The sequence below is a fragment of the Giraffa tippelskirchi genome, chromosome 9, assembly GCF_054371585.1.
Source record: "Giraffa tippelskirchi isolate mGirTip1 chromosome 9, T2T-mGirTip1v1.2.pri, whole genome shotgun sequence".
NCBI lineage: Eukaryota > Metazoa > Chordata > Mammalia > Artiodactyla > Giraffidae > Giraffa > Giraffa tippelskirchi.
Window position 1 is genome coordinate 115651721 of NC_137283.1, and position 25446 is coordinate 115677166.

Sequence of the window (25446 nt, forward strand, 5' to 3'; positions counted from 1 at the left end):
AGAATATGCTGGAACCTTATCAATAACTATTTATAATGTCACTGACTGTTAAGGTGACGGGCATAATTCTTGGCACATAACAGATCTCAATATATCATGGGTGAATATAATGAATAAATATTTCACTTTTTCCTCTCTAGTTCTTTCTTAGGAGAGGATTGAAAAGGGAGATTTCTTGTGTGCAGATTCTCACAATGTTTTTCAAATTATCTGCCAAGTCTGAATTGTCTACCAACAAATGTCTGTATGTTGTAAACATTCATGTGACCTTATCAAATTCATAGAGACGGGGAAGTCTAATTCAGGCTGCTTTCCTGGCAAGACTGCCAGGAGCTCATATCTTGCTGCAGAAGGCCTGATGAGGTTTTATTAATGGATGTCTATTTCAAAACAAATAATTCTAAATGAACTTAATCCTGAGTGGTTATTCTTTCAAATGCAAAGATCCACACTGTGATGCAGAATCATCATCCAGCTAGTGCTTATTTTACCCTGTATCAGAGTCACATTCAACAATAGAACACCCGAAGTGAAAGTGTGAGTCGCTCAATGGTGTCTGACTCTTTGTGACACCATGGACTATAGCTTGCCAGGCTCCTCTGTGCATGGAATTCTCCAGGCAAGAATAGTGGAGTGGGTTGCCATTTCCTCCTGCAGGGAATCTTTCTGACCCAGGGATCGAATCTGAATTTCTCCTGCATGGCAGGCAGATTCTTTACCATCTGAGCCACTAGGGAAGCCACACCATCTAAAACAAATCACCATTCCCCACTGCAGATGCAACACAGAACTAATGCATTTAGCATTTCCAAAACTAACACAAATGTGTGGATTTTGAGGTGTAAAACACCTTCACTTACTCTTGTGGATTTACAGACAATCTCCCTTCAAGGACTATAATGTAATTTGGAAGGCTATTTTCCCCTGGGTGACTCTACCTGTAAGCTTTTGTATGACAATTTGGTGCTGGTTTATTGATGCTAGGATGCGATTATGAAGGATCCTTCTACCCCCAGCTCTTCTCATACCCACATAACAACCCTTTTCCCGGTTGGGGCTGTAGGAAATGAGTAATGCTTAACCCATTTGTGTGATCAATTCACTTAAGCAGCTACTGTGAAATGTTAATCACAACTTTAATTTGTACTGCATTAGCATTTTGATTAACTTGTAGGCTTGCTAGCACACTTGAAGCGCTTTTACTCATAGTTACGCTCGGAAATGACTTTTTGATTAATTAAGTTTGTTAGACAGCAGCTGAGCTTCCTGAATGCTAACCTTCTGGGGGTAAAAGTTCAGGAGAAAGTTACTGTGAACAACTGTTGCTATTGAAAAAGATTCTTGTACATGTACTTATAACATTTTAATTATTGACAAAATATTGTATCATTACTTGCAACTGACCTGAACCTTTAAAGGAGTGTGCCTTTCTGTCTAGAAAGCTTTTTTTCAGGTTTTCCCATCATTGTAAAACTTCTGGGAGCTCTTGAACTAAATAGTGCATTTTCTAGCAGATGTCTAACAACTAATGTTTTAACAGGCTGCCTAGACTGAATTCATAGTGGGTTTTTTTTTTTTAAATAAACTTCACATTTTAGAATAGTTTTAGACTTGAAGAAAAGTTACAAAGACAATACAGATATTTCCTGGATACCCCACATTCAGTTTTCCTCTGTAGTTAACACCTTATGTCAACACGGTACATTTGTCATAATTAACATTTGTCATGATGCACCTTTATTGATATGTTATTACTAACTAAAGTCCATGCTTATTCAGAATTCTTTAGTTTACTTAATGTCCTTTTCTTGTTCTAGGATTCCATTCAGGACACCTCATTATATTTAGTTGTCATATCTCGTTAGTCTCCTGTTGGCTGTGAGTTTCTCAGACTTTCATTGCTTCTGATGATCTTTCCATAGTAGTCTGCATTTTCTTGATATTCCATAGATAACAACTTGGTTCCTGTAAAACAATAAAAATGTTATCTTCTCATTCTTGACTGAATAAGTCATTTTCTTCAACTCTGACCATGTATTATGTTTATGTCATTTAATTTAAACATAACAACATTTTCTAGCCATTTGAATCTTTGTCACAACCTTGTTTTCATGTGGTTTTTCCCTACACTGTCACTAGATATGGAGGAGAGATGTGAAGAAAAGGAGAAAAAATGTCCTTGAAGAGGAGAAAGGTGAAAGGACGGAAGAATAGATGTTGTAGGTCATCAGAATGCTGAGAGGGAGTAGAGAGGCTGAAATATCTCATTGTACTTTATATGCACAACCCACAGCCACAGCAGACACATTGAGGACTGAATTCACAGACTGTAAACTGAAGTTTAGAAAGTTTTTAATGCTGGATCATAAAGCTACATTTTTTTATGCACCTGTTAACATACCTTTTGGTGTACAGTAAATGATAGTTTTTCCTTTTGGTGAGGTGAGTGAGTCTATTTCTTTGCAATGAAGCTGACTTAATTCAGTTACAGTACTCAGAGTTCCAGTTTTACCCTTGGATTATTTAAATCCAGAATTCAAGCATGTTTCAAAAGATATTTAATGGCTGCGTATCCAGTTCCAGAAAAACATCTACTTTTGCTTTATTGAATACACCAAAGCCTTTGTGTGCATCACAACAAACTGAAAAATTCTTAAAGAGATGGGAGTACCAGACCACCTGACCTGCCTCCTGAGAAATCTGTATGCAGATCAAGAAGCAACAGTTAGAACTGGACATGGAACAACAGACTGGTTCCAAATAGGGAAAGAAGTATATCAAGGCTGTATATTATCACTCTGCTTATTTAACTTATATGCAGAGTACATCATGAGAAACACTGGGCTGGAAGAAGCACAAGCTGGAATCAAGATTGCCAGGAGAAATATCATTAACCTCAGATATGCAGATGACACCACCCTTATGGCAGAAAGCAAAAAAGAACTAAAGAGCCTCTTGATGAAAGTGAAAGAGGAGAGTGAAAAAGTTGGCTTAAAATTCAACATTCAGAAAACTAAGAACATGGCATCCAGTCACATCACTTCATGGCAAATAGATGGAGAAACAATGGAAACCATGAGAGACTTTATTTTGGGAGGCTCCAAAATCACTGCAGATGGTGACTATAGGCATGAAATTAAAAGACGCTTGCTCCTTAGAAGAAAAGCTGTGACCAACCTAGACAGCATATTAAAAAGCAGAGACATTACTTTGCCAGCAAAGGTCCATCTAGTCAAAGCTATGGCTTTTCCCGTAGTCATGTATGGATGTGCGAGTTGGACTATAAAGAAAGCTGAGCACCAAAGAATTGATGCTTTTGAACTGTGGTTGTGGAGAAGACTCTTGAGAGTCCCTTGAACTGCAAGGAGATCCAACCAGTTCATCCTAAAGGAGATCAGTCCTGAATATTCATTAGAAGGACTGATGCTGAAGCTGAAACTCCAATACTTCGGCCACCTGATGCAAAGAACCGACTCATTGGAAAAGACTCTCATGCTGGGAAAGATTGAAAGTGGGAGGAGAAGGGGACGACAGAGGATGAGATGGTTGGATGGCATCACCGACGCGATGGATATGAGTTTGAGGGAGTTGGTAATGGACAGGGAAGCCTGGCGTGCTGCAGTCCCTGGGGTCGCACAGAGTTGTACATGACTGAGCAACTGAACTGATAACCAAATGGTGTATTAAAATTTATTTTTAGATTTTAGGTTTTCAAAACTCCTGTTGACAAATGTTCTGAGACAATAATCAGTTAAATGCATAATAATCTGGAGTCTGCATTTTTCTGTTAGGTACAAGAAAAAGGATAGATGTAAATCACTTTAAATCCTTCTTGAAATAAGACAGGATATGTGTAAATCATTCAGAGGTTGTGGAATATAGTGTGATGAGTACAGATATAAAATTAGAAAACCAAGATCAAGTCTTCTCACTTTTCACCAGTGTGGTTACAGTCACTGGACTGATGTGAGCTTCAGGAGACAGTACTAATGTCTGCCTCATAATTGGTGTTGTGAGCTATTTTTGAAAGTGTTGTATAGCCAACACACTACTGTACAAATATTTTGTCACACTTTATGTGTGTGCTGTCTATACAGTTTGAGTTTATATAACTCATTGCTACTTTTCACAATATTTGAATGAAATGTACTTTATTTGATACAAAACACAGATCTGTTGTCAAATTTGCATTTTTAAGTATAATCTATAGTAGCGGAAAAAGAAGAAAAATATCTGTAGATTTGGATAAATCCATCCTTTGCAGGAATAGTTTACATCTCTATGAAATGTGGTTGTATTTATTATAAATCCCAAGACCAAGCTTGATATCCTTGAGGAATTCTTGAAATCGATTCAAAATAAGTGTTGAGGACGTGAGGTATATTCAAGTCAAAAAGCATGCCCTTGGCTTCACAATGCTTACAGCCTAAAAAATTTTCTTCCAGAGAGTGTCTATCTTCTAAACTCTAGTTCTTTTTGATTATGGGGATGAGAAGCAGGGTTGTTTTTGGAAGTGGTAGTTGTAGTGGTTTTACCTTTGCACAAAGCCAAGTTCTTGAATGTTCCCTGTGAGTTCTACATGAAGATGAGGTCTGGGATGTTTGTAGTATATGTACCCATCTTTGTTTTTACCTCTCCTTCTCTAGCTGTCAATCAGACACAGGCAGATGCATACACTACCCCATTTCTGTGATCTCTTTGAAACTCCTGGGCTGGCTCATTCTTCGTGCTTGTCCAGTAATCAAAGTCTGCCTCCTTAGATCTCTCCAACCACATCTTTCTTCTCAGATTCCTGCTTCTGTTATCCATGTATATTTTACTTTCAGTGTCTATAAGATTTGTTTTTCAACTGTGTTCCAAAGTCTGAATCTCTTTTCCCACCTCCCTCAAACACCAGTTCATAGTGTACAGCTCCATTCCAGCTCTTATAATCACCAGAGTGGCTTCAGCAGATGACCTTTCCAACACTAATCACATTCATCCCAAACTTCTCTGCTCTAATACTACATCCAAACCACTTCTGCCACCACCTCCATGGTTTCACCCTCTGACTCTCCTGACCACAGCTTCTTTACCCATCAGCATGACTGAACATTTCTGTTACTCATCAGCCAGGAGCCTCTCCTCGCCTTCCTGATTCTATGGTCCAATCCTTAGTCATCTATGACTTCACTTGCCACCCACACAGCATTGGCCCTCCAGTTGTCCACTTCAGCAATGATGTCACCAGTAACCTAAAATCTCAACATCTGAATTCTCTGCTTTCACACCCAAATTAATCCTACTCATTATTGTCAGAATCAGTCATGAAACATTACTAATTATTTCTATAATTTCTCAATGTTTCTAATCATTTCTATAATTACTATTTCAAAGTCATGCTGTTGAAACTCACCAATGCTTAGCTTTTATTCACATCAGTACTTCCCCCCAGTACTTATTCCAGATCTTTTCATGCTCCTTTACAGTACTTTCTTCCAGCAAGAGGTATCGCCTCCACTCACAGAGGTGGTAGATACCCTGTGATATGAGTGCTATCAATTTCTATCTGCTTCTTTCAGAGCTTCCCTCTCTGCCATGACTGTGTGCAGTCTCGGTGACCTGCTGAAGCCTCTCTTCTCTGTGAGGCTCACATGCCCCAGGCATGGAAACCTCATTTTCTGATCCTAAGAGAGTCTTTTCTCTCTGCATCTTACTCTGTTGCCTGTGGGCTGCCTCCTTTTTTGACTTATGTTTTTCTGCCCCAACTCCAAGGGTACTATAGTCCATCTGAAAGATAGAAAGTGAACTTTATAAAAACAAATAACAATATAGTGTATGTTGGCACTTTATTGGAAGGTCAAGGTTTGCATTTAACTCTTCTGGCTTCAGAATGGCACCTTGGTTCAAATGAGTTCAAAACCGAGTTCATTGCCTTCTTTCCTATAAATAAATGAACCACCCCACAGTTTCTGTTGATTATGATAGTTTTAATTGTAGTGTAATTTTATAAATTAATGCAATGCCAGGAGTCATATTTCTAGTCTGTCACAGTCAGAAATGACAGAGAATTCTAAGTCAGCAATCAATTGAAGTTGATTCCAACTTAATAGGAAAAAGTCTCCTGCGTGGAGTCAGCCCCCACCCATTTTCCCCCAGACTTAGAATCATCCTAGCTTTGCCTGATAGGGGGCATGCCCAGTAGAAGATGGACATGAGGTAAAAAGGGGTGGGAGAGGGGGGTCAGTATTTGCCTAATGTTAATGCTAAACCAGTGAAGAATGTCCAGTTTTTTCTCCACAGTGTACTAAAGCAGCTTTTTGTTGTTTGAGTTATTAGATCTCTATAAGGGACTTTGAGGTGTCTTGGGGAACTGAACCATGATCTCCAGCTGTTACAAAAACCAGCCCCATGCTAAGGAGGAGTATACACCTATTAGTACTTTGTTTTTTAAACACAATTTTTTTTCTTTTTTCTGGCCACAACACGCGGCTTGCAGAATCCTAGCTCCCCGACCAGTAACTGAACCTGGTCCTTAGCAGTGAAAGCACCAAGTCCCAACCACTGGACCACCTGAGAAATCTCCTTAATACAATCTTTAAAGGTTACACTTCATTTATAGTTATTACAAAATACTGGCTATATGTATTGTCCGTGTTATACAATACATCTTTATAGCCTGTCTTACACCCAGTAGTTTGGACTTCCCGCTCTTACCACTGTATAGCCCCTGACTAGTAACAGGTTTGTTCTCTATATCTGTGAGCCTGCTTATTATCTGTTATATTCACTACTGTTGTATTTTTTTAGATTCCACATATATAAGTGATATCATACAGTATTTGTCTCTCTCTGTGTGACTTGTTTCACTTAGCATAATGCCCTCCAAACCCATCCACACTGCTATGAATGGCAAAATTCTGTCCTTTTTTATTGGTGAGTAGTACTCCATTGCGAATATACCACATCTTTATCCATTCATCTGTTGGTGGACACTTAGGTTGCTGCTATATTTTGGCAGTTGTAAATAGTGCTTCTGTGAATATTTGGTGCATGTATCTTTTTGAATTATCGTTTTCATTTTCTTTAGATATATACCCAGGAGTGGAATTGCTGGATCATAGGGTAGTTCTATTTTTAATGTTCCAAAGAACCTCTATGTTGCTTTCCACAGTGGCTATCAATTTACATTCCCACCAACAGTGTATGAGGGTTCCCTTTTCTCCATCTCCTCATCAACATTTGCTATTTATGTTCTTTTTGATGATAGCTATTCTGACAGATGTGAGGTGATACCTCATTGTGGTTTTGATTTGCATTTCCCTCATTATTAGAGTGCTACCCACTCAGTCATGTCAAACTCTTTGTGACCCCATGGACTATAGCCCGACAGGCTCCTCTCTCCATGGGATTCTCCAGGCAAGAATACTGGAGTAGGTTGCCATGCCCTCCTCCAGAGGATCTTCCCAACACAGGGATCATGATTAGAGATGTTAAGCATCTTTTCATGTACCTGTTGGCCATTTGCATTTCTTCCTTGGAAGAATATTCAGTTTTTCTGACCATTTTTTATTTGGGTTGTCTGTTGGATATTGAGTTGTATGAGCTGTTTATATATGTTAGATATTAATCCCTTATCGACATCATTTGCAAATATCTTCTCCCATGCACTAGGCTGTCTTTTTGTTTATTGATGGTATCCTTTGCTGTGCAAAAGCTTTTAAGTTTAATTAGCTTCCATATATTTTTGCTTTTATTCCCTTTAGGAGACAGTTCCAAAAACATATTACTGAGATCTATGTCAAAGAATGTTCTACCTTTGTATGTTTTCCTCTAGGAGTTTTTTACTATCTGGTCTTCCGTTTAGGTCTTTAATCCATTTTAAATTTATTTTTGTATATGGTGTTAGAGACTGTTTTAATTTATTTTACAGGTAGCTGTCCAGTTTTCCCATCACGACTTATTGTAGAGACTGTCTTTTCTCCATTGTATATTCTTGCCTCATTTGTCGTAAATGAATTGACCATAAATGCATGGGTCTGTTTCCAGGTTCTCTATCCTATTCCTCTGATCTATGTGTTTCTATGCCAGTACCATGCTGTCTCACTAGTTCTTGTCTACCAGGAAGACTGCTGTAAAAGAGAGTGAGATGGCTAGGGGTATGTTAGGGGTATGTCAGGGTGACCCACCAGACCCTCAAACCCATTTACCTGGACCATCCCTTAGCCCCTTTAGGTATGTACCTACATGGTGAGTTAGACTTGTCCACTAAAACTGAGAACCAAGTCCACATGCTCCAGTTTGGCCTGCACTGCAGGGTCTGCCTTCGGTTTTACATGTCCCCTGACTGTCTTGCAGTTGCACACCTCTCCTGATGAACAGTTCTGCCCATTCCATACATTTGCTCCCAACCTTCCATACTTTGCTCCTTGAAGTCTTATACTCCTCAGTGCATAAATCAATCCCCAAAGGTCCAAAGGAAGTCCCTCTTAGAAAGAACAGGTTGTTCTACAGTGTTCTTTCCATTTCCTCATAGAGGAACGTTAAAATAAGTACCTGTTTATTGAGATCTATTATTGAGATCTAAAAGATTTATTCTGTTCCAGGCAGTGTAATAGATATCTTACATAGTACATCATCTTATTTTACCCTCATCAGCCCCTATACAGACTAGAACCCTTCTATCAATGAGAAATCGATCCTCATAGGGTTAAGTAGTTTCCCCAAATTTATACCTAGGAAGTGGGACAAAATTAGGAGTCAAACCTATATCTGACATCAAAGTTTGTAGTTTTTTTTCCTACACTGTGCTGCCTTTGGCAGATATGCCATAACAGGTAGAGTGTTTGTTACAATTATTGTAATTGGACTTTTACGAATGTTCTTTCATAAAATGAATATTTCTTGAGTGCTCTGTGCTAGGGCTGTAATTACCAAGACTACTTCCAGAATCTTGCCATCAAGGAGTCTATATTTAATCAGCACGTGTGTAAACAAACACCCACATATGGCAATAGTAGCATGGAGCAGTAGACACATAAGGAGAACCTCCTGTCCATTAGGTAGCCTTCACGGGAAGAAGGAGCATTTGAGCTTGACTTGAAGGATGTGTAGGAATTTCTCAGGTAGACAAGGTAGTTTAGTTCAGTCGCTCAGTCATGTCCAACTCTGCGACCCCATGAACCACAGCACACCAGGCCTCCCTGTCCATCACCAACTTCCAGAGTCCACCCAAACCCATATCCATTGAGAGGGTGATGCCATCCGACCATCTCATCCTCTGTCGTCTCTTTCTCCTCCTGCCCTCAATCTTTCCCAGCATCAGGGTCTTTTCAAATGAGTCAGCTCTTGGCATCAGGTGGCCAAAGTATTGGGAGTTTCAGCTTGGAGAATTTTAAGCATTACTTTACTAGCGTGTGAGATGAGTGCAATTGTGCAGTAGTTTGAGCATTCTTTGGCGTTGCCATTCTTTGGGATCGAAATGAAAACTGACCTTGTCCAGTCCTGTGGCCACCACTGAGTTTTCCAAATTTGCTGGCATATTGAGTGCAGCACTTTCACAGCCTCATCTTTTAGGATTTGAAATAGCTCAACTGGAATTCCATCACCTCCACTAGCTTTGTTCGTAATGATGCTTCCTAAGGCCCACTTGACTTCACATTCCAGGATGTCTGGCTCTAGATGAGTGATCACACCATCGTGATTATCTGGGTCGTGAAGATCTTTTTTGTTTATTCTTGCCACCTCTTCTTAATATCTTCTGCTTCTGTTAGGTCCATACCATTTCTGTCCTTTATTGAGCTCATGTTAGCATGAAATGTTCCCTTGGTATCTCTAATTTTCTTGAAGAGATCTCTAGTCTTTCCCATTCTGTTGTTTTCCTCTATTTCTTTGCATTGATCGCTGAGGAAGCTTTCTTATCTCTCCTTGCTATTCTTTGGAACTCTGCATTCAAATGGGTATATCTTTCCTTTTCTCCTTTGCTTTTCCCTTCCCTTCTTTTCACAGCTATTTGTAAGGCCTCCCCAGACAGCCATTTTGCTTTTTGCATTTCTTTTTCTTGGGGATGGTCTTGATTCCTGTCTCCTGTACAATGTCATGAACCTCCATCCATAGTTCTTCAGGCACTCTGTATATCAGATCTAGTCCCTTAAATCTATTTCTCACTTCTACTGTATAGTCATAAGAGATTTGATTTAGATCATACCTGAATGGTCTAGTGGTTTTCTCCACTTTCTTCAATTTCAGTCTGAATTTGGCAATAAGGAGTTCATTATCTGAGCCGCAGTCAGCTCCTGGTCTTGTTTTTGCTGACTGTATAGAGCTTCTCCATCTTTGGCCGCAAAGAATATAATCAATCTGATTTTGGTGTCAACCATCTGGTTATGTCCATGTGTAGAGTCTTCTCCTATGTTGTTGGAAGAGAGTATTTGCTATGACCAGTGCGTTCTCTTGGCAGAACACTATTAGCCTTTGCCCTGCTTCATTCTGTACTCCAACAAGGTAGAGGGAGCAGGATTTGTAAGAAGAGGACCTGCAGAGAAGTGTTGGCTTTTTTCCGCTACAAAGCTTGAAGCCATTGAAGAAACTTAAGCAGAGGAATGACATAACCTGTTTTACCTCTGTAAAAATGCACTGAGGTAACAATACAAAGTGTGAAGAAAACTTAGAATGAAGATAAAGTCGTATTTATTATAATATCCCAGGTGAGCGTTGATGAGGCTCTGCACAGAGGCAGTGGCCAGAGGGGGAAGAAAAAACAGGACCCACTAGAGAGTGAGTAGGCAGTCATGTGGCATCATTCATTCAGCACATTTGGGTTGTCACAACCATCTCTCATCCCCAATTCTTCCCTACCTGCCTTTTTTCTAAATTAAAACAAGATAAGTAATAGTTTTCAATTCATGATATGGCTTTTTCATTTACTTCACGTAAGCAATCACTTTGCATGATTTTTTTTACGTTTTCACATCTGGATCATACAAGGAAAGATTGTGGGCTGCTCTCATAAATTTTATGAAATCTTTCAACTTCATCATGAAAACTTCAAAGTTAAAAACATATGGTCCATCCATCTAGCTCTTTTAGTATATGAGCTTTTGGTCTGGAATTTAGTTCCAGTCAAGTTGTAATATAAAAATCACAAGTAAAATCACCATAGTTACTCTACATTACAACTTCTAACATCATCATGATACTGCATTAGGTATAATTATTCACTTGTCTTCCCTTTCGGAATTCAATAGTTGTGACTTGTGAACTAATACTTTTATTTTTGTCTGAGGAATGTTCCTCGTGACCGGCTTGTCTCATATACTTCAAAGGCTAAGCATTTTAATCAGCTCTGCAGAGAAATAGGAAGAACAGAAGTGGATTTCCCCTGGATTTATAAACACATACATTTGTGCATGTGTACACTTTCATATGCACACATACATATAAATATATTTTACCAACCATAAAGCTTTATGATGTGCAATTAGTAGGGTCATGGTTGCTTGAGTGCTAAGTCACTTCAGTCGTGTCCAACTCTTTGCAACCCCATGGACTGTAGCCCACCAGGCTCCCCTGTCCATAGGATTCTCCAGGCAAGATTACTGAAGTGGGATCCCATTCTCTTCTCTAGGGGATCTTTCCAAACCAGGGATTGAACCCATATCTCTTAAGTCTCCTGCATTGAAGGTGGGTTCTTTACCATTATCACCACCTGGCAAGCCCAGGCTCATGGGTACTAAAGGCCAATTTGACCATTCCATCACAGTAACCATCATATCCAGAGATGTGGATCCATTTCCCTGTACCGTGTATATAAAGACCACTCATTGGTTTAGCCAGATGTTTTTTAAACTATTTTACATTTTGTAAATTAGAAAACCCAAAATAGTAAATTCAAAACTTGGAAGGAAAATGTGTCTGACTCAATAGTACTGAGTAATATGGCAGATTAATTTTACTAACATAATAAAGCTTTAAGAACCATTTCTAAAAATGTACTTGTAAATTTTGTATATTTTATAAATATTTTACAATCAGTGAGATGGTGAAATAACATTTTAGGCATTTATGAGATACATCTGATTTCTCTTACCTTCATTTCCCAAAACAAGAGTGCACTCCTAAAACTGTATAAACTAGCTGCCTCAGATCATGATATTAACTTATGTGTCTTTAAGTCAGCATTCACTAGAATCTAATTTAATTGAAATAGCTTTGCCTGTGTAAACTTCTCCTTTATTTAAATAAGATTTCACTGTTTGGTTTGGGCTAAGCAAATGCAGCCGTTTGTTTGGCCATAAAACATTGGATTAAATGTACAGACTGATATGAATAGCTTCTCATCATTCCACATGTACATGTACACTGGTCCTTGCCCCCTTTACTGTGTGGCATAGTATAGTCACTGAAAACCAGGGCTCTGCTTTTAGCCTGCTCTCTGGGAAAAAATAAATTTTGGGTAAGTAGACCTATCACCTTACCATTGTTGCCTTTAAATTTGGAAAAGACTACTTGAGATTTGAATCAACGGTAAAGAATCCACCTGCTATATACAAGATGTGGGTTCAGTCCCTAGGTAAGGAAGATCTTCTGGAGTAGGAAATAGCAACCCACTCCAGTATTCTTGCCTGGGGAAATCCCATGGACAGAGGAGCCTGGTGGGCTACAGTCCATAGGGTCGCAAGAGTCAGACACAACTTAGTGATTAAACCACCACCACTTGAGATTTACTTTTTAAATGGAGCTGCTAGTGCTCTTGATACAGTGAATTACATCTAATTTGCTCTCGAAGTATCAAAGTATGATTTGCTTGCTTTGTTTTATTATAGTGCCAATATTATCTGCCTAATCTTTGCTGACCTAAAAAAGCTGAATATTTGGCGTTTTGTACAAAGTAATGTGCAGTAAAGGTTGTAAGAGATGTGTCACTAATGTTTCACTATAGACGTTTTCACTATGTTCCCTCCAGACCAAGTGCAGTTTATTTTCTGGTTTCTTCTTTTGATTAGTAGTAATTTAGAGGCATAACCCTGGGAGCTTTTTGTTAAAGCTAGGCATCACATCCCCCATGGAGAGGGAAGGTGCCATGGTACTCTTATAACGTGTGTGTTCTCGCTGTTCAGGCAATGCTGGACGTGGCTGCACACCAGGGCTGGCTGGTGACTGTCCTGAACATCACCAACCTGGTGCAGATGGTGATCCAGGGGCGGTGGTTGAAAGACTCCTCCCTCCTAACAATACCACACATAGAAAACCACCATCTGCACATTTTCAGGTAAGTATTTTAATTCTCAATGTAATTGGGTTGTTTTTATTTCAAAAAATCATTTCCTTTGCATGTATGGCCACTTGAATTTCACGTTGTGCCTGGAATATTGATTCCTTACAGTGAAAATGCCCCTGTTTTCCAGAAGGAAACATAGACTAGCGACAATGGAATTCTCACTTGAAATTTGATCATTGGCCTCAAGCTGAACTGCAATTCATTTTAACCTTCTATTAAGTTGTTTTCCATTTGCAACATCAAATGCATTTATTTTCATTTTAACTATTTCTTTGCTGTGTCAGCCTTCATTTTAAAGAATGTTATGCAAGTACTTTAAGTGACCTAAAGCAAAAGAAATTACCAATTTCTATCACTGCAGAATAGGTTTGAGAGATCATAAATCTTTTGTCAAAAGTAAACTGTGCATCTGTAAAATGTCCAAAAACTGAGTAGTTATATATATATAGCAGCTCAAGATGTAACTTGTGCTTATAAGAAGAGTTTATGTTATCATAAAATTATTCAACTCTTAGGTTCTATGTGAAAAGAAACTGTTAGTCACTTAGGCGTGTCTGACTCTTTGCGACCCCATGGACTGTAGCCTGCCAGACTCCCCTGTCCATGGAATTTCCCAGGCCAAGAATACTGGAGTGGGTTGCCATTTCCTTCTCCAGGGGATCTTCCCAACCCAGGGGTTGAACCCGGGTCTCCTGCATTAAAGGCAGATTATTTACCATCTGAGCCACCAGGGAAGCCTAGGTCCCATGTACATGGCTACAACTATTTTAGCAAAGGAAAGAATGGTATATACTACAAGCAAGATTGGCGGTGTTTAAATGAAAATGTTTCTTTTCACACCACTTGAGAGATACTGTGCAGCCAAAATATTGTTTCACAGTCATGTAGACAGACAGAACAGTCTGCCTGTGCTTGCCATCATGCACCCTTCTGCCTCTCATCAGCTGGATGAGGAGTGGCAGTCATTTGATGCATCTAGAGATATTCGTCCACCCGAACCTCAGGCACACATGGGGTCTCCTCGGGGAAGTCCCTCCATTTGACTGACATACACTGGCTTCCAGGGTGGTTGATCTCTTGGTGCTCAAGTCCGCACTATGAGATGTCCCTGAGAACTAAAAGGCATGTTCAGAGAATGGGCCACACCAACAGCAGGTGACCTGGGGCCGGGGAGAGGAGATACCTCATGTGTCTACGGTTCAGTTTCAGGAACTCTTTCAACATGGTACTAGAAGTTACGGGAGTTGGATTTCAGCAGTAAAGGAGACACACTAGGGTACCAACCCAACAGCACATGGTTCTGTTATGGAAACTGGTTGGGGCCTAGGAGATTTGATCCATTTTATTATTGCTACCCAGAAAAATGTCTGTATTTGTCTAATTTCAAGGATATTTTTCATCTTACTATATAAACAGAAAATAGATTTAGGTAGACTCCTTCCCTGGTGATCCAGCACTATTTATACTGTAAATCTGAAATAATCTCCTAATATGCTTTTAACCAGAGAAGGCAATGGCACCCAACTCCAGTACTCTTGCCTGGAAAATCCCAAGGACAGAGGAGCCTGGTGGGCTACAGTCCATGGGGTCGCTAAGAGTCGGACACGACTAAGCAACTTCACTTTCACTTTTCCCTTTCATGCACTGGAGAAGGAAATGGCAACCCACTGCAGTATTCTTGCCTTGAGAATCCCAGGGACGGCAGAGCCTGGTGGGCTGCCGTCTATGGGGTCGCACAGAGTCAGACACGACTGAAGCGACTTAGCAGCAGCAGCAGCAGCATACTTTTAACTGTAGGATGTCAACGACTTACAGTGAAACCTTTATTCAAGTAAATGTATTAGAGATATTTGCCTGTATCCATTGCAAACAGGTCGGGGCTCTAGTTCAGTATTTTATCCACATGGACGGATCAGCACATATTAGTGCTTCCTATGGAAAGACACCACCTGTTTGTCAATCCTAATTATCTACTGAGCTCACACGTGATTCACACATTTTATGTTGTGGTAGCAAAACTGCCTTGGATTGATACCTTAGAGAATCCTGACTGATTATGAAGCTTCTTAATAGTGGTCTTTAAAAAGTTATATAGTAAATTTAATTTTTAAACTCTTCTCTTTATAGAAACCATCATTGTCAGAAAAATCTCATTTGTGCTATGAAAGAATTATTTGGTGTTGATATTATTTCTTAGGAAATGGAGCCCAGGAATGAAGGGCCCACGTGCTGGTTACCATGGGTCCATTGAGTGCCTCCCAGAACTGATCCATGCCTGTGCAGGAAAAGACCATGTATTCAGCTCCATGATAGAAAAAGAGCTACCGGTCCCAAAAATGAAGCAGGTAAGTCCATCAGTTCCATGTTTAGACACTCTCTCACTCTATCTGGGAAGTTACACAAAAGTTTTCTAACTCAGAGTGTTGCTCTAAGAGTCAGACTCTCCTGGGTTTAAATTCCACCTGCCATTTACTATGGTTATAAACATGAAAACATTATATCAGTCTCATGAAATTCTTGGGAAGATTAAGCAGGATGTTATTATGTAAACTGCTCTATGCTCTATATCTATCCTGACATAGGATAAGAGCTCAACAGATGGTATTAAAAGTAATGACAGTAACAATAATTAGAAATAGCAGCTGCATTATTAGAAGGTTGTTTCAGTATAATGCCGATACACCGGCTGAGAAAGGCCTACTAGGACCTAGTCATGTAGGCTACATTGCCCAGGAGCCCTTCTATCAATAATCCCTTCTTCAAGGTGGTTTTTTGTTGTTGTTTTACACTTGGATATATTTTCATACAACTCCCTCAATTACTCTTTTATGCCCCCCTCATTTTAATCACTTTTTGTTCCTAGATTCTAAAGTATTTCTTCAAACAAACTCCTTGTTTGTATACTTTGTAGCTCAGAAAAATCTAAATCTATGTTGTGAAAGACAACATAAGTCATTGCTCCAAACTATCTTTGGAAAGACCAAAAATATGAATGAACCAATGCCAGAAATATTTGGCATATATGGCTTTTAAATCTTAAGAAATTTTACCCTAAGCATGTAAAGGTTCAGGGTTTACAACATAATTGTCATATTGGCTTGCAAAACAGGTAGTAAAATAGAGAAACTTCTAAACAATGTCATTTCCGCTGTCCCCACCCCCACCCCACCCCCCACCGCCCAGTGGAACTTATTTCAAGCAAGACTTGGAAAAAGTATAACAGGCATTTAAATCTGATTGTTCAATTTCTGTTGAATCCAGAATTGGCACAAAAAATCTATTTAAATATTCATAATAAGTGTCTCCCTTTCTAGCTAAATTATCATCAAAATTATGAATAAAAACAATATATTTAAAACAAGGCTTCTATTAGCAACAACAGATTTCTAACATAACATACAGTGGTTTCAAGCCAAGTTTTAGATGTGATAAAAAATTAGAACATTGTTATAATTAGTTCAGGGAGAACTCAGAAGTAAACTTACTTAATTTATTTGCATAAATTGCCATTCTGTTATCTTTAAAACCAAATGCAAATTGGCTCAGTCTGATATGATGATGGTTATTTGGCTCAAAAGTGCTTCAATTTGCAGAGCAATCTGGTGTCGGCTCTGCAGTGAGGCGATCCCAGGTAACATACAAATCCTGAATTATTCCAGAAATTAGTATGTTTAAAGCATCAATTTAAGTGCTAATTGCAGTAGTAATGAGAAAAAGCAGTACGACTGTGAGATTTGCATCTTCCACCCCATCAGTATGCCTGGAACGGCTGCTGACTGGCAGAGGATTTGGCTGCTAATTAAATAATTGTATGCATGGCAGTGCTCTTGCCTGATTCAATAGATGAAGATTAATCCACAGATAAATATGTTTGGCTGGTGTTGAAATGTCTTAGCAATTTCTTTAAAAACAGCTCATGTTTTATATACTTATATATGTGTGTATGTGTATATATGTTTGTATATTTGTGTATATATATGTACAAATGTATACACACACCCAAAAAATTTATGTATATGCATTGTAGATTGCAAATAATAATATTAAGCACTGCAAAAAGATTACAGATATATAAAAGCAAGATCTGACTTTGGGGGGCTTTGTAAAATAAAGTTCCAATGAGTTGCTAATAATTATTATATTGCTAACTCATTTAAAGATACAAGAAAAATATGAAGTCTTACTTCATATGATAAATGCTACTTGTGTTGTCTCATGAAGTTAAATGCTATACAGAAATGGTATATGTGTGTCCTCGCTCTGGCTAGTCTAAGAACATCCAGTGGTACAGCTTGCAGACTCAGCTGGTTCTAGCAGGGGATAAGCCATCATTTGTACCTTAAAGCACTGTGTAGACCATTCTGTGGCTTGAGTATTTCAGCATCTATTTCAAACATAATTTCAGATTCACAAGACAAGTTACAAGATTGGTGTTGAATTGAAAATTTGCATTGGATTTACATTTTTTGAATTCCTGAGGGAGAGTTTGATTCATCATGGCTTCTTCATTTCAATTAGTTGGTATACTCAACAGCAATAAAGTCTTAGCAAATAGGAAGTCAAAGCCTATAAGGATACCTATGGAATATTATTAAAGAAATAAAAGGAAAATATTAAAGTATTCATGAACTTTTAAAAACTAACTTAGAAGGTAACAACAGATAAAACAGCCAATATAGAGAGTTTTCTTGACCAGTGGTGATATTTGCCACATAATTATGTTAGAAGATGACAATTATCTGAGGATATTAGGTTATTTTTTTTTACATCTTTTCCATAGACTTAGAAATTCATTCATTCATTCAACAATGATAAGCACTTGAAAAGTGAAAGTGAAAGTCACTCAGTCATGTCCAACTATTTGCAACCCCATGTACTGTAGTCCATGTAATATTCCAGGCCAGAATACTGGCGTGGATAGCCTTTCCCTTCTCCAGGGGATCTTCCCAACCCAGGGATCGAACCCAGGTCTTCCGCATTGCAGGCGGATTCTTTATCAGCTGAGCCACAAGGGAAGCCCCATTAATGATAAGCACTTTGATTTTTCACAAATATTTTTAATTAAAAGAGCAGAAATAAAATTGGTAATATTTTCTACTCCTTTAATATGTGTCATTTAAGTTGGTATTCTCAATATGATAATGCCAAAAAATATATATTTGTTTCTAGAAAGAACCCTAGACCTAGAGATATACAATATTTCCTTACAATATACAAACATATAAAATGTTTTCGTTTCAGAATAATTTGGAACAAAAACAAAAGAACGGTCCATTTTGTACACTAAATGGTCAATGAAAGATGCTGTCTGACATCAAAAATTGCATCACAACATTTTTTCAAGTTGCTTTTATATCCCCAAGTAATGCTCTCCACCTTAGCAGTCACATAAATGCTTATACTTGATGCTTCTCTAAAACTAGCCAGTTCAACAATTATTTTAAAACTTATTTTTTTAGTATAGTCAGTAACCACTCAATGTCTCAAAGGGATTTATGATAAAAGAGTCACAAGTTTAGGTAATGATTAATACTTTTTTAATTTTTTTTAAAGGGACTTTAATAATATTAAAAGCACACTATTTTTACAAACAAATGAGTGCAAGAAAAACTAGGAAATCTTAACAAGAGCTGTAGATTGTGTCACTGTTAATATCCTGGTATAAATACTTGTACTTTAGTTGTGGAAAGTGCTCACCTTGGGGGAAATTGGAGAATGGTACACAGTATCTATCTGCTTTATTTCTTACAACTGCATTGAATCCAGAATTAATCTCAGAACAAAGTGGTTGATTTTTTAAAAGTTCACTACTTCTTAGTTGATTGCTACATTTCAGTTACCCACTCTTTTCTCTTCTTATTCAGGCGTGGAATTTCTTATCTCATTTGCCAGTGATCGATGTTGGCTTGAGTGTTAAAGGCTGGTGGGATGACGCCGCAGAGGGACACGACGAGGTCTCCATCACAACTGTGGCTTCAGACAAACGCAGCGACAACAGATGGGTCAGGTTGCATGCTGATCAAGAGTATGTGCTTCAAGTCAGCCTGCAGAGAGTCAGCCTCGGGTTCCACAAGGTAGAGTGTTTGGTTTCCATTCTCAAATGCTTCACACCAGATACAAGCACGCGCCAGCACACATGTCTGTTATGTGACTAATGCCTCCGTGCCCTTCACAGATCCTGCTTCCTCAACTGGCCTTAAGCAGCAAGTCAGTCTTCTGAAATGAGTCACTTCTCCTCATGTGCCATGTTTCAACCCCAGAGTACCCCTGGGACATCATAGTATAATGCCTAGAGTCCTGTTCTCAGAGCATGGTCTACAGATTCAGCAGAATTTCCTAGAGTAGCTTTAAGAGTACAGATTCCTTGGCCCTATACCAGGCCCACAGCAGTCTCAGGGCTCTGAGGAAATCTCAAAATCTAGACTTTCACTCCACACCCCAGATGAAGAAGATACTAGTTAAGTTTTTCTGTGCCTCCTTTGCCACATCTCCCTGCTTCCTTCTTTAGAATGCACATGAGATAGCTCTGTCAACATGCAGATAGGCCAGAGATTTATATTTTATACTGTGCTCTAGTCTACTGTCTGTGGCACCACAATAATTTTTGAGCCCTTCAAGAATATTAGTACACAACATGTGGGCAGATTGGTTTCTAGACCATAATAATCATTTGTTTATTTTTGACTGCACTGGGTCTTAGTTGTTTTGAGCGGGCTTTCTCTAGTTGCAGTGTGGGGATAGGGGGGCCTACACTTCCTTGCAGTGGCTTCTTATTGCAGAGCACAGGCTCTGGGCATGCAGGCTTTAGTAGTTTCCACTCCCAGCCTCTAGAGCACAGGGTCCATAGTTGTGGGGCATGGGCTAAGTTGCTCTGCAGCATGTGGGATCCTCCCTGACCAGGGATGGAACCCACATCCCCTGAATTTGCAGGCGGATTCTTATCCACTGCACCACCAGGGAAGTCCCATGATCATCAAAATAAAAATTTGCCCTCTCCTTAGCCCAGGGAGAAGGGGCTTTCCCATATCTAAAACTCTCCTTCAGGAATGAGGTTGTGGTTCACTAATACTCTCCTCCCTGTATTCACACACAAAATGATCAGTAACTTTCTGTTGTTAAAATGTCTTTTCAGTACTGTGCCTTTAAGTCTCATCTCATTTGATTTCTAATTCAAAAAATCAATCAGTGTAAGTATGAATTGATTGGCCTCTGGCATTTCAGAGGCTTTCATATGAGCATTTTTCGATGACTTAAGATATTCCAACTTACAAAAAGAAAAAAAAGGCAGTGGTAATTATAAAGATAAAATCATGAGAAAAAAAAAAACTTAAGAGTTTTCTTTATCGCTGCTATGTAAGAAGATGTGATTTCCCATTTTACAGAATAATGAGACTTGGGGAGTTTAGGAATTTGTCAAGGTCCTAGAGTTAGAAAATATGGGAGCAGGATGGGAACCCAGAGTTCTCTGATTCCAGTCCCTGTTTGCTTTGCACCTACCATGTGCACACACACTGACAGAAGCGAGGCCAGTCCCAAATAACTAGACAGTGGACCCCAAGTTCAGGGGGCTCACTCTCAACAAAGATGCTCAAGCAACATAATACAGTGCCCAGACTAACAGTATACTGAGGTGTAGCTAAGGTATGTTGAGAGCACTAGTGAGGCAGAACTTGGAGGCCTTTGCAAACATTTCTGACAATAAGATTCTTTTTACCATAATATTAGTACTTAAACATTAGATTTAATCATGCTAGAAAAACTCTAAATTTTGTTTCTATGTGCTGTCAAAATACATTACTCTCTGACCTCTCTTTTAAAATGCCTTCAGTGAAACATCTCCCTCTGGAATATTGAGTGAAGTCTGATTGAGAGCATGTCATTATTAGCATCTTTTACACTATAAACTCATTGTCTTAAGGAATCTCTAGAATCTTTGATTTTCTAAAAATCAATCTAAAATAAAGACTTCAAGTGTTGTCATTATAGAGATATCTAATCTTGTGTGGTGGTGATTAATGTATTTTACAATTTGCTTGGCTCACAATTTCCCATTCCTTAGAGAAAGGACTTTTTAATATTGCCATATTGGAATATGTGCTTTTTCATGTGAGTTTTATTCTTGGGCAGTGGGGGAACATGTTTATATGACAGTGTTTATTATCTTAAGATTCCAGAGTCCAGCGTCAATTGACTTTTTTCCCCCAAGTATTGGTTTCTTGTATATAAAGCTTAGGAAGATTTGGTTAATATGATTGTACCCCAGCTTGTTCATCTGCAAATAGGGTATTAATTTTCTTTACAAGAATGGTGTCAGAGTTTACTTTGATGTCAAGATTCAAAGGTTTTCTGTTCTGAGCCAAATAATCCTGGTGATTATGGCCACAAAGTAGTAGTGTGGCTATAATGTGCTTTGAGAATCTTAAAAAAAGGTAGATGATGACATATCAAATATACCAAACCTAAAAATTAAACACATCCCAGATACTCAGATTTATGGCCGCCAAGAAAGACAACATGGCCTTTTAACCACAACCAAGTTGTATAGAAAATCTAGCCATTATGATACTTTATCTTTCCTTTTTCTGGTTTACAGGGAAAGCAAGACAGCCATGCAGTTGCTCCTCGATTTCCCAAATCGAAGGATGAAGGATGGTTTTTGATATTAGGAGAAGTGGATAAGAGAGAACTTATCGCTTTGAAAAGAGTGGGCTATGTCCGAAGTCATCACATGGTCTCCATCTCTTTTTATACCCCTGAAGTACCCGGAAGGTAAGCAGAATCTTTACCCCCAAAGAATTAACCATGACTGTGATGAGAACACCACAGACTGTGGGCTTCCTGGGCGGTACTAGTGGTAAAGAGTCCACCTGCCACTGTAGGAGACACAGGAGATGCAGGTTCGATCCCTGGTTGGGAAGATCCTTTGGAGGAGGGCATGGCAACCCACTCCAGTACTCTTGCCTGGAAAATCCCACGGAGAGAGGAACCTGGTGGGCTGCAGTCCGTAGGGTCACAAAAGAGTCAGACACACCTGAAGCAGCTTCGCAGGCATATGATGAACACAGTGGTTTCACCATTTTGTTCCTCTGTTGTATGTTAGGTATATCTACACACTGTATTTCATGAGCGACTGCTACCTGGGCCTGGACCAGCAGTACGACATCCACCTCCACGTCACACCGGCCAGCGTCTCTGCACAGGCCGATGAGATCTCTGATGCCCTGACTGACATCAAAGTGAAGTAACCCAACCCAGACAATCCATTTGAAAGAAGTGGTGGAGAAGCCTGGCTGTTTAGTCATCTGGACAAAGTCGAATTACTTGACTTTTGCCTTGGAGGAACCAACTTCCAACCTCAAGATGCAGCAGAAATTGGCAGTGGCTGTAGCTCTGACTCCAGCAACACCAAGTCAGCTGCAGGGGGGCCTTTTCACAAATGTTGCCTTTTGTAAGTGTTGTCTTCATGGATCGCTAGATATGTAAAGTGACTACGCCTGTAGGAGAATCTTTCAATTTGTGTATATTGAGATGCTATTTAGGAATTACCAAATTTTACATTTCACAGTGTACTGTTTACAAGAACATCGGCTTCTCTCTTTTTAAGGAAAACTACGGGGAGTGACAGTGTTCAGATTTGTTAGAACAGATTTCTAACCAGATTTCTATACAGTGACACACGGTGCGTGTTGTGTTGCAAAATTTCTACAGTTGAAAAATTTATACTTTGATCACATACAGAAGTAATTTCAAGAATTTCTTATAAATGTTAATAATATATGATGTAAAATTACATTATAGAGCCCAATGATGATTTAAAAGAAAGCAGAATATACTGGTATTAAAAATGTAGATACTGCAACTGGTGGAAATAAAATATTTAGAGTGCCACTTCAAGACAGCCTGACTCACTTACTCCCTCTGCCTCCTTCCATCATAGCCCTTCGGACTCTTCATTTCCTTCTCTGCCAAGACATCACTTCTGTTCTCTTTCTGATAGTTTATTTATACAAGCAGAGACATATAGTCTAATTCACACAGACCTCATAGTTCAAGTCTTTGTCTTTATGCTCTTCAGGATGGGCCTGAGGCAAACCCAGAAAATGTTCAACCCCTATAGGTAGGTTTTCACCTTTGATAAAGGAAATTTCTCTATACCCAAACAGTTTCCATCTTGAAAGATACTTTTTTCCAGCTAAAAAGTTGTTGGATTCAAATGTCCATAACATACATTTTCTAGTGAGATGATATTCTACCTTTGCAAAGTAACTCCAGTTATTCCTGGTCCTGCAGTGATTTGGTGGCGGGGCGGGGGTAGGGGAACGACACTGTGTCACATATGGGATCTTAGTTCCCTGGCCAGGGATTGAACCCACATCCCCTGCATTGGAAGCACAGTCTTAACCACTGGACCACCAGGGAAGCCCCTGTGATGAATTATTTTAAAATATTTTCAATGTAACCACCACAAGTACTGGAATTTAAAGCTTTTTCTGAAACTGAAACATACTGCTTATGTGTACCTCCTTTTCCATACCAAAGAATAAAATAGGGGAAAACAAAGGCGGGGGAGAAGGAAGAATAAAAGTAGGATGGGGGAAAACCAGGCATTCACTTCCCCACATCAAATCTAAACAACTAATATGAACATACCGAGTGCTGTGGGCATGAGGTGGCCAAAGGGCTCTAGTCTCAGGAGTTTACTTCATATAAAGAGATCTTTCTGCCTTTCATTTGGCAGTTTATTTCCTACTTGGAATTCATATGTAAACACTGTTTGAGTGAAATTAAAAGTGAAAATTATATAGAGACAGAGGATTACCAGTTCATACAAGAACCTGAAAAGAACTCATTGTCTTCATGTTTATCAGCATCATTCTTTTTTTTTTTTTTTTTTTAACGAGAGCTGGCTATTTTGGGGAAGTGGGAAGTCCAGGGGATGTGTGGCAGAGAACATAGGAGCAATAGGAAAGAATGTCATATCCATTAAGAGAAAACACATGACTAATTAATTTTAACATTGAAAGTGATGAGTTCACAATAAGCTACAGAAGACACTAGTAAAACAAGATATGCTCAGATGGGAAAGTTCATCTTATTCCAATGAGTGACCAATGCTATTTGTCTATGGCTTTATCCTCACTCATTACTCAACCAAAATTTTCGAGTTAAATGTGCACTATAATATAGGGCATGTGCTAACCATCAGATTAATTCCACATTTCATTTTTAATTCCATATTTCATCTTATATTCCCTTGGATTTTATCAACTCCAAATAGTAATGGAAGTGCCAGTCAGATATTTAGTCTAGGTATGACGTTGAGTACTCTGAAATCTACGTGAATCAGAAATGTGTCCTCTTAGACAGGTGGCCTGGTGATGAAAAGATAGGTATTATAGGTGACATACTAAAAGGAAGTCACTGCAGTGGTGAAATATTTGGAAAAACCATGAAGGGACATTTAGGCTGAGTTTTGAAGGTGATTATGAAGATGGTCAGTGATGACAAAGAAGAGCCCTCCAGGTAGAAGAGCATTAACAAAGGCTCTGAGATAGCCTGGGGTGTCCAGTTGGTCTGCATTTTCGGAGACCAGACAAGGACTGAGCCTACAAAAAGACTAAAGGTTGTGAATACTTACCTTGAATTACAGGGTAAGAGTTGTGAAGCTTATATAAGTGAGTGTAATGGAATTCCTTGAGAAGGCACCAGAGAAGATGAGAAGGAATTCTGAGACTAGGACAGAGAACCAGTGGAGTTGGAGGGTGTGCCCCCAAGCCTGTGGATGGATACCAGCAAAATTGAGACTTGCCTCAGATTCTGACATGACTAGTAGCTTATAAAACTACTAATTCAGTAGCCTTGGAAAACTACACATTGCTTCCCAAGCACACTCTTCACAACTTCCTCCAGTTGCTTACACCAGTACCTTGTGGGTCAATCCTTGACTCCCCGTCCTGCTCACTCCCTGCCGCCCACAGGGGTCCCCATGCTACTCCATGAATGTCCTGTGGGCCATGTGCTGCTCCCTCAGCCTGGTGCTTTCTCCAGACACCCACAGGCCTAACCATCTTACTCTAAATGTCAACCCACCCAAGCTCATCTATCCCATCACCCTTTCCTGTTTTTTCTTATCACCACTAATAAAAATGATTTATTAGTCTCTCCAACTACGTTTCCTGATTAAGCTT

General features: G+C 39.2%; 1 protein-coding gene across 6 annotated transcripts in view; it reads left to right on the top strand.

The window, feature by feature from the left end:
* ASCC3 (activating signal cointegrator 1 complex subunit 3) overlaps positions 1–23152 on the top strand; it is a 329002-nt gene extending 305850 nt beyond the window's left edge. For all 6 annotated transcript variants that reach the window (XR_014065459.1, XR_014065457.1, XM_081530206.1 and 3 more), the window contains 5 exons: positions 13098–13249; positions 15456–15603; positions 19123–19332; positions 21852–22027; positions 22359–23152. Coding sequence is in view for 4 of the 6 variants with exons in the window: in XM_081530206.1 (XP_081386332.1) it covers positions 13098–13249; positions 15456–15603; positions 19123–19332; positions 21852–22027; positions 22359–22503 (831 nt within the window). In the remaining 2 variants the exon portion in view is untranslated. The remainder of the gene's footprint in view (positions 1–13097; positions 13250–15455; positions 15604–19122; positions 19333–21851; positions 22028–22358) is intronic.
* The last annotated feature ends 2294 nt before the right edge of the window (positions 23153–25446 follow it).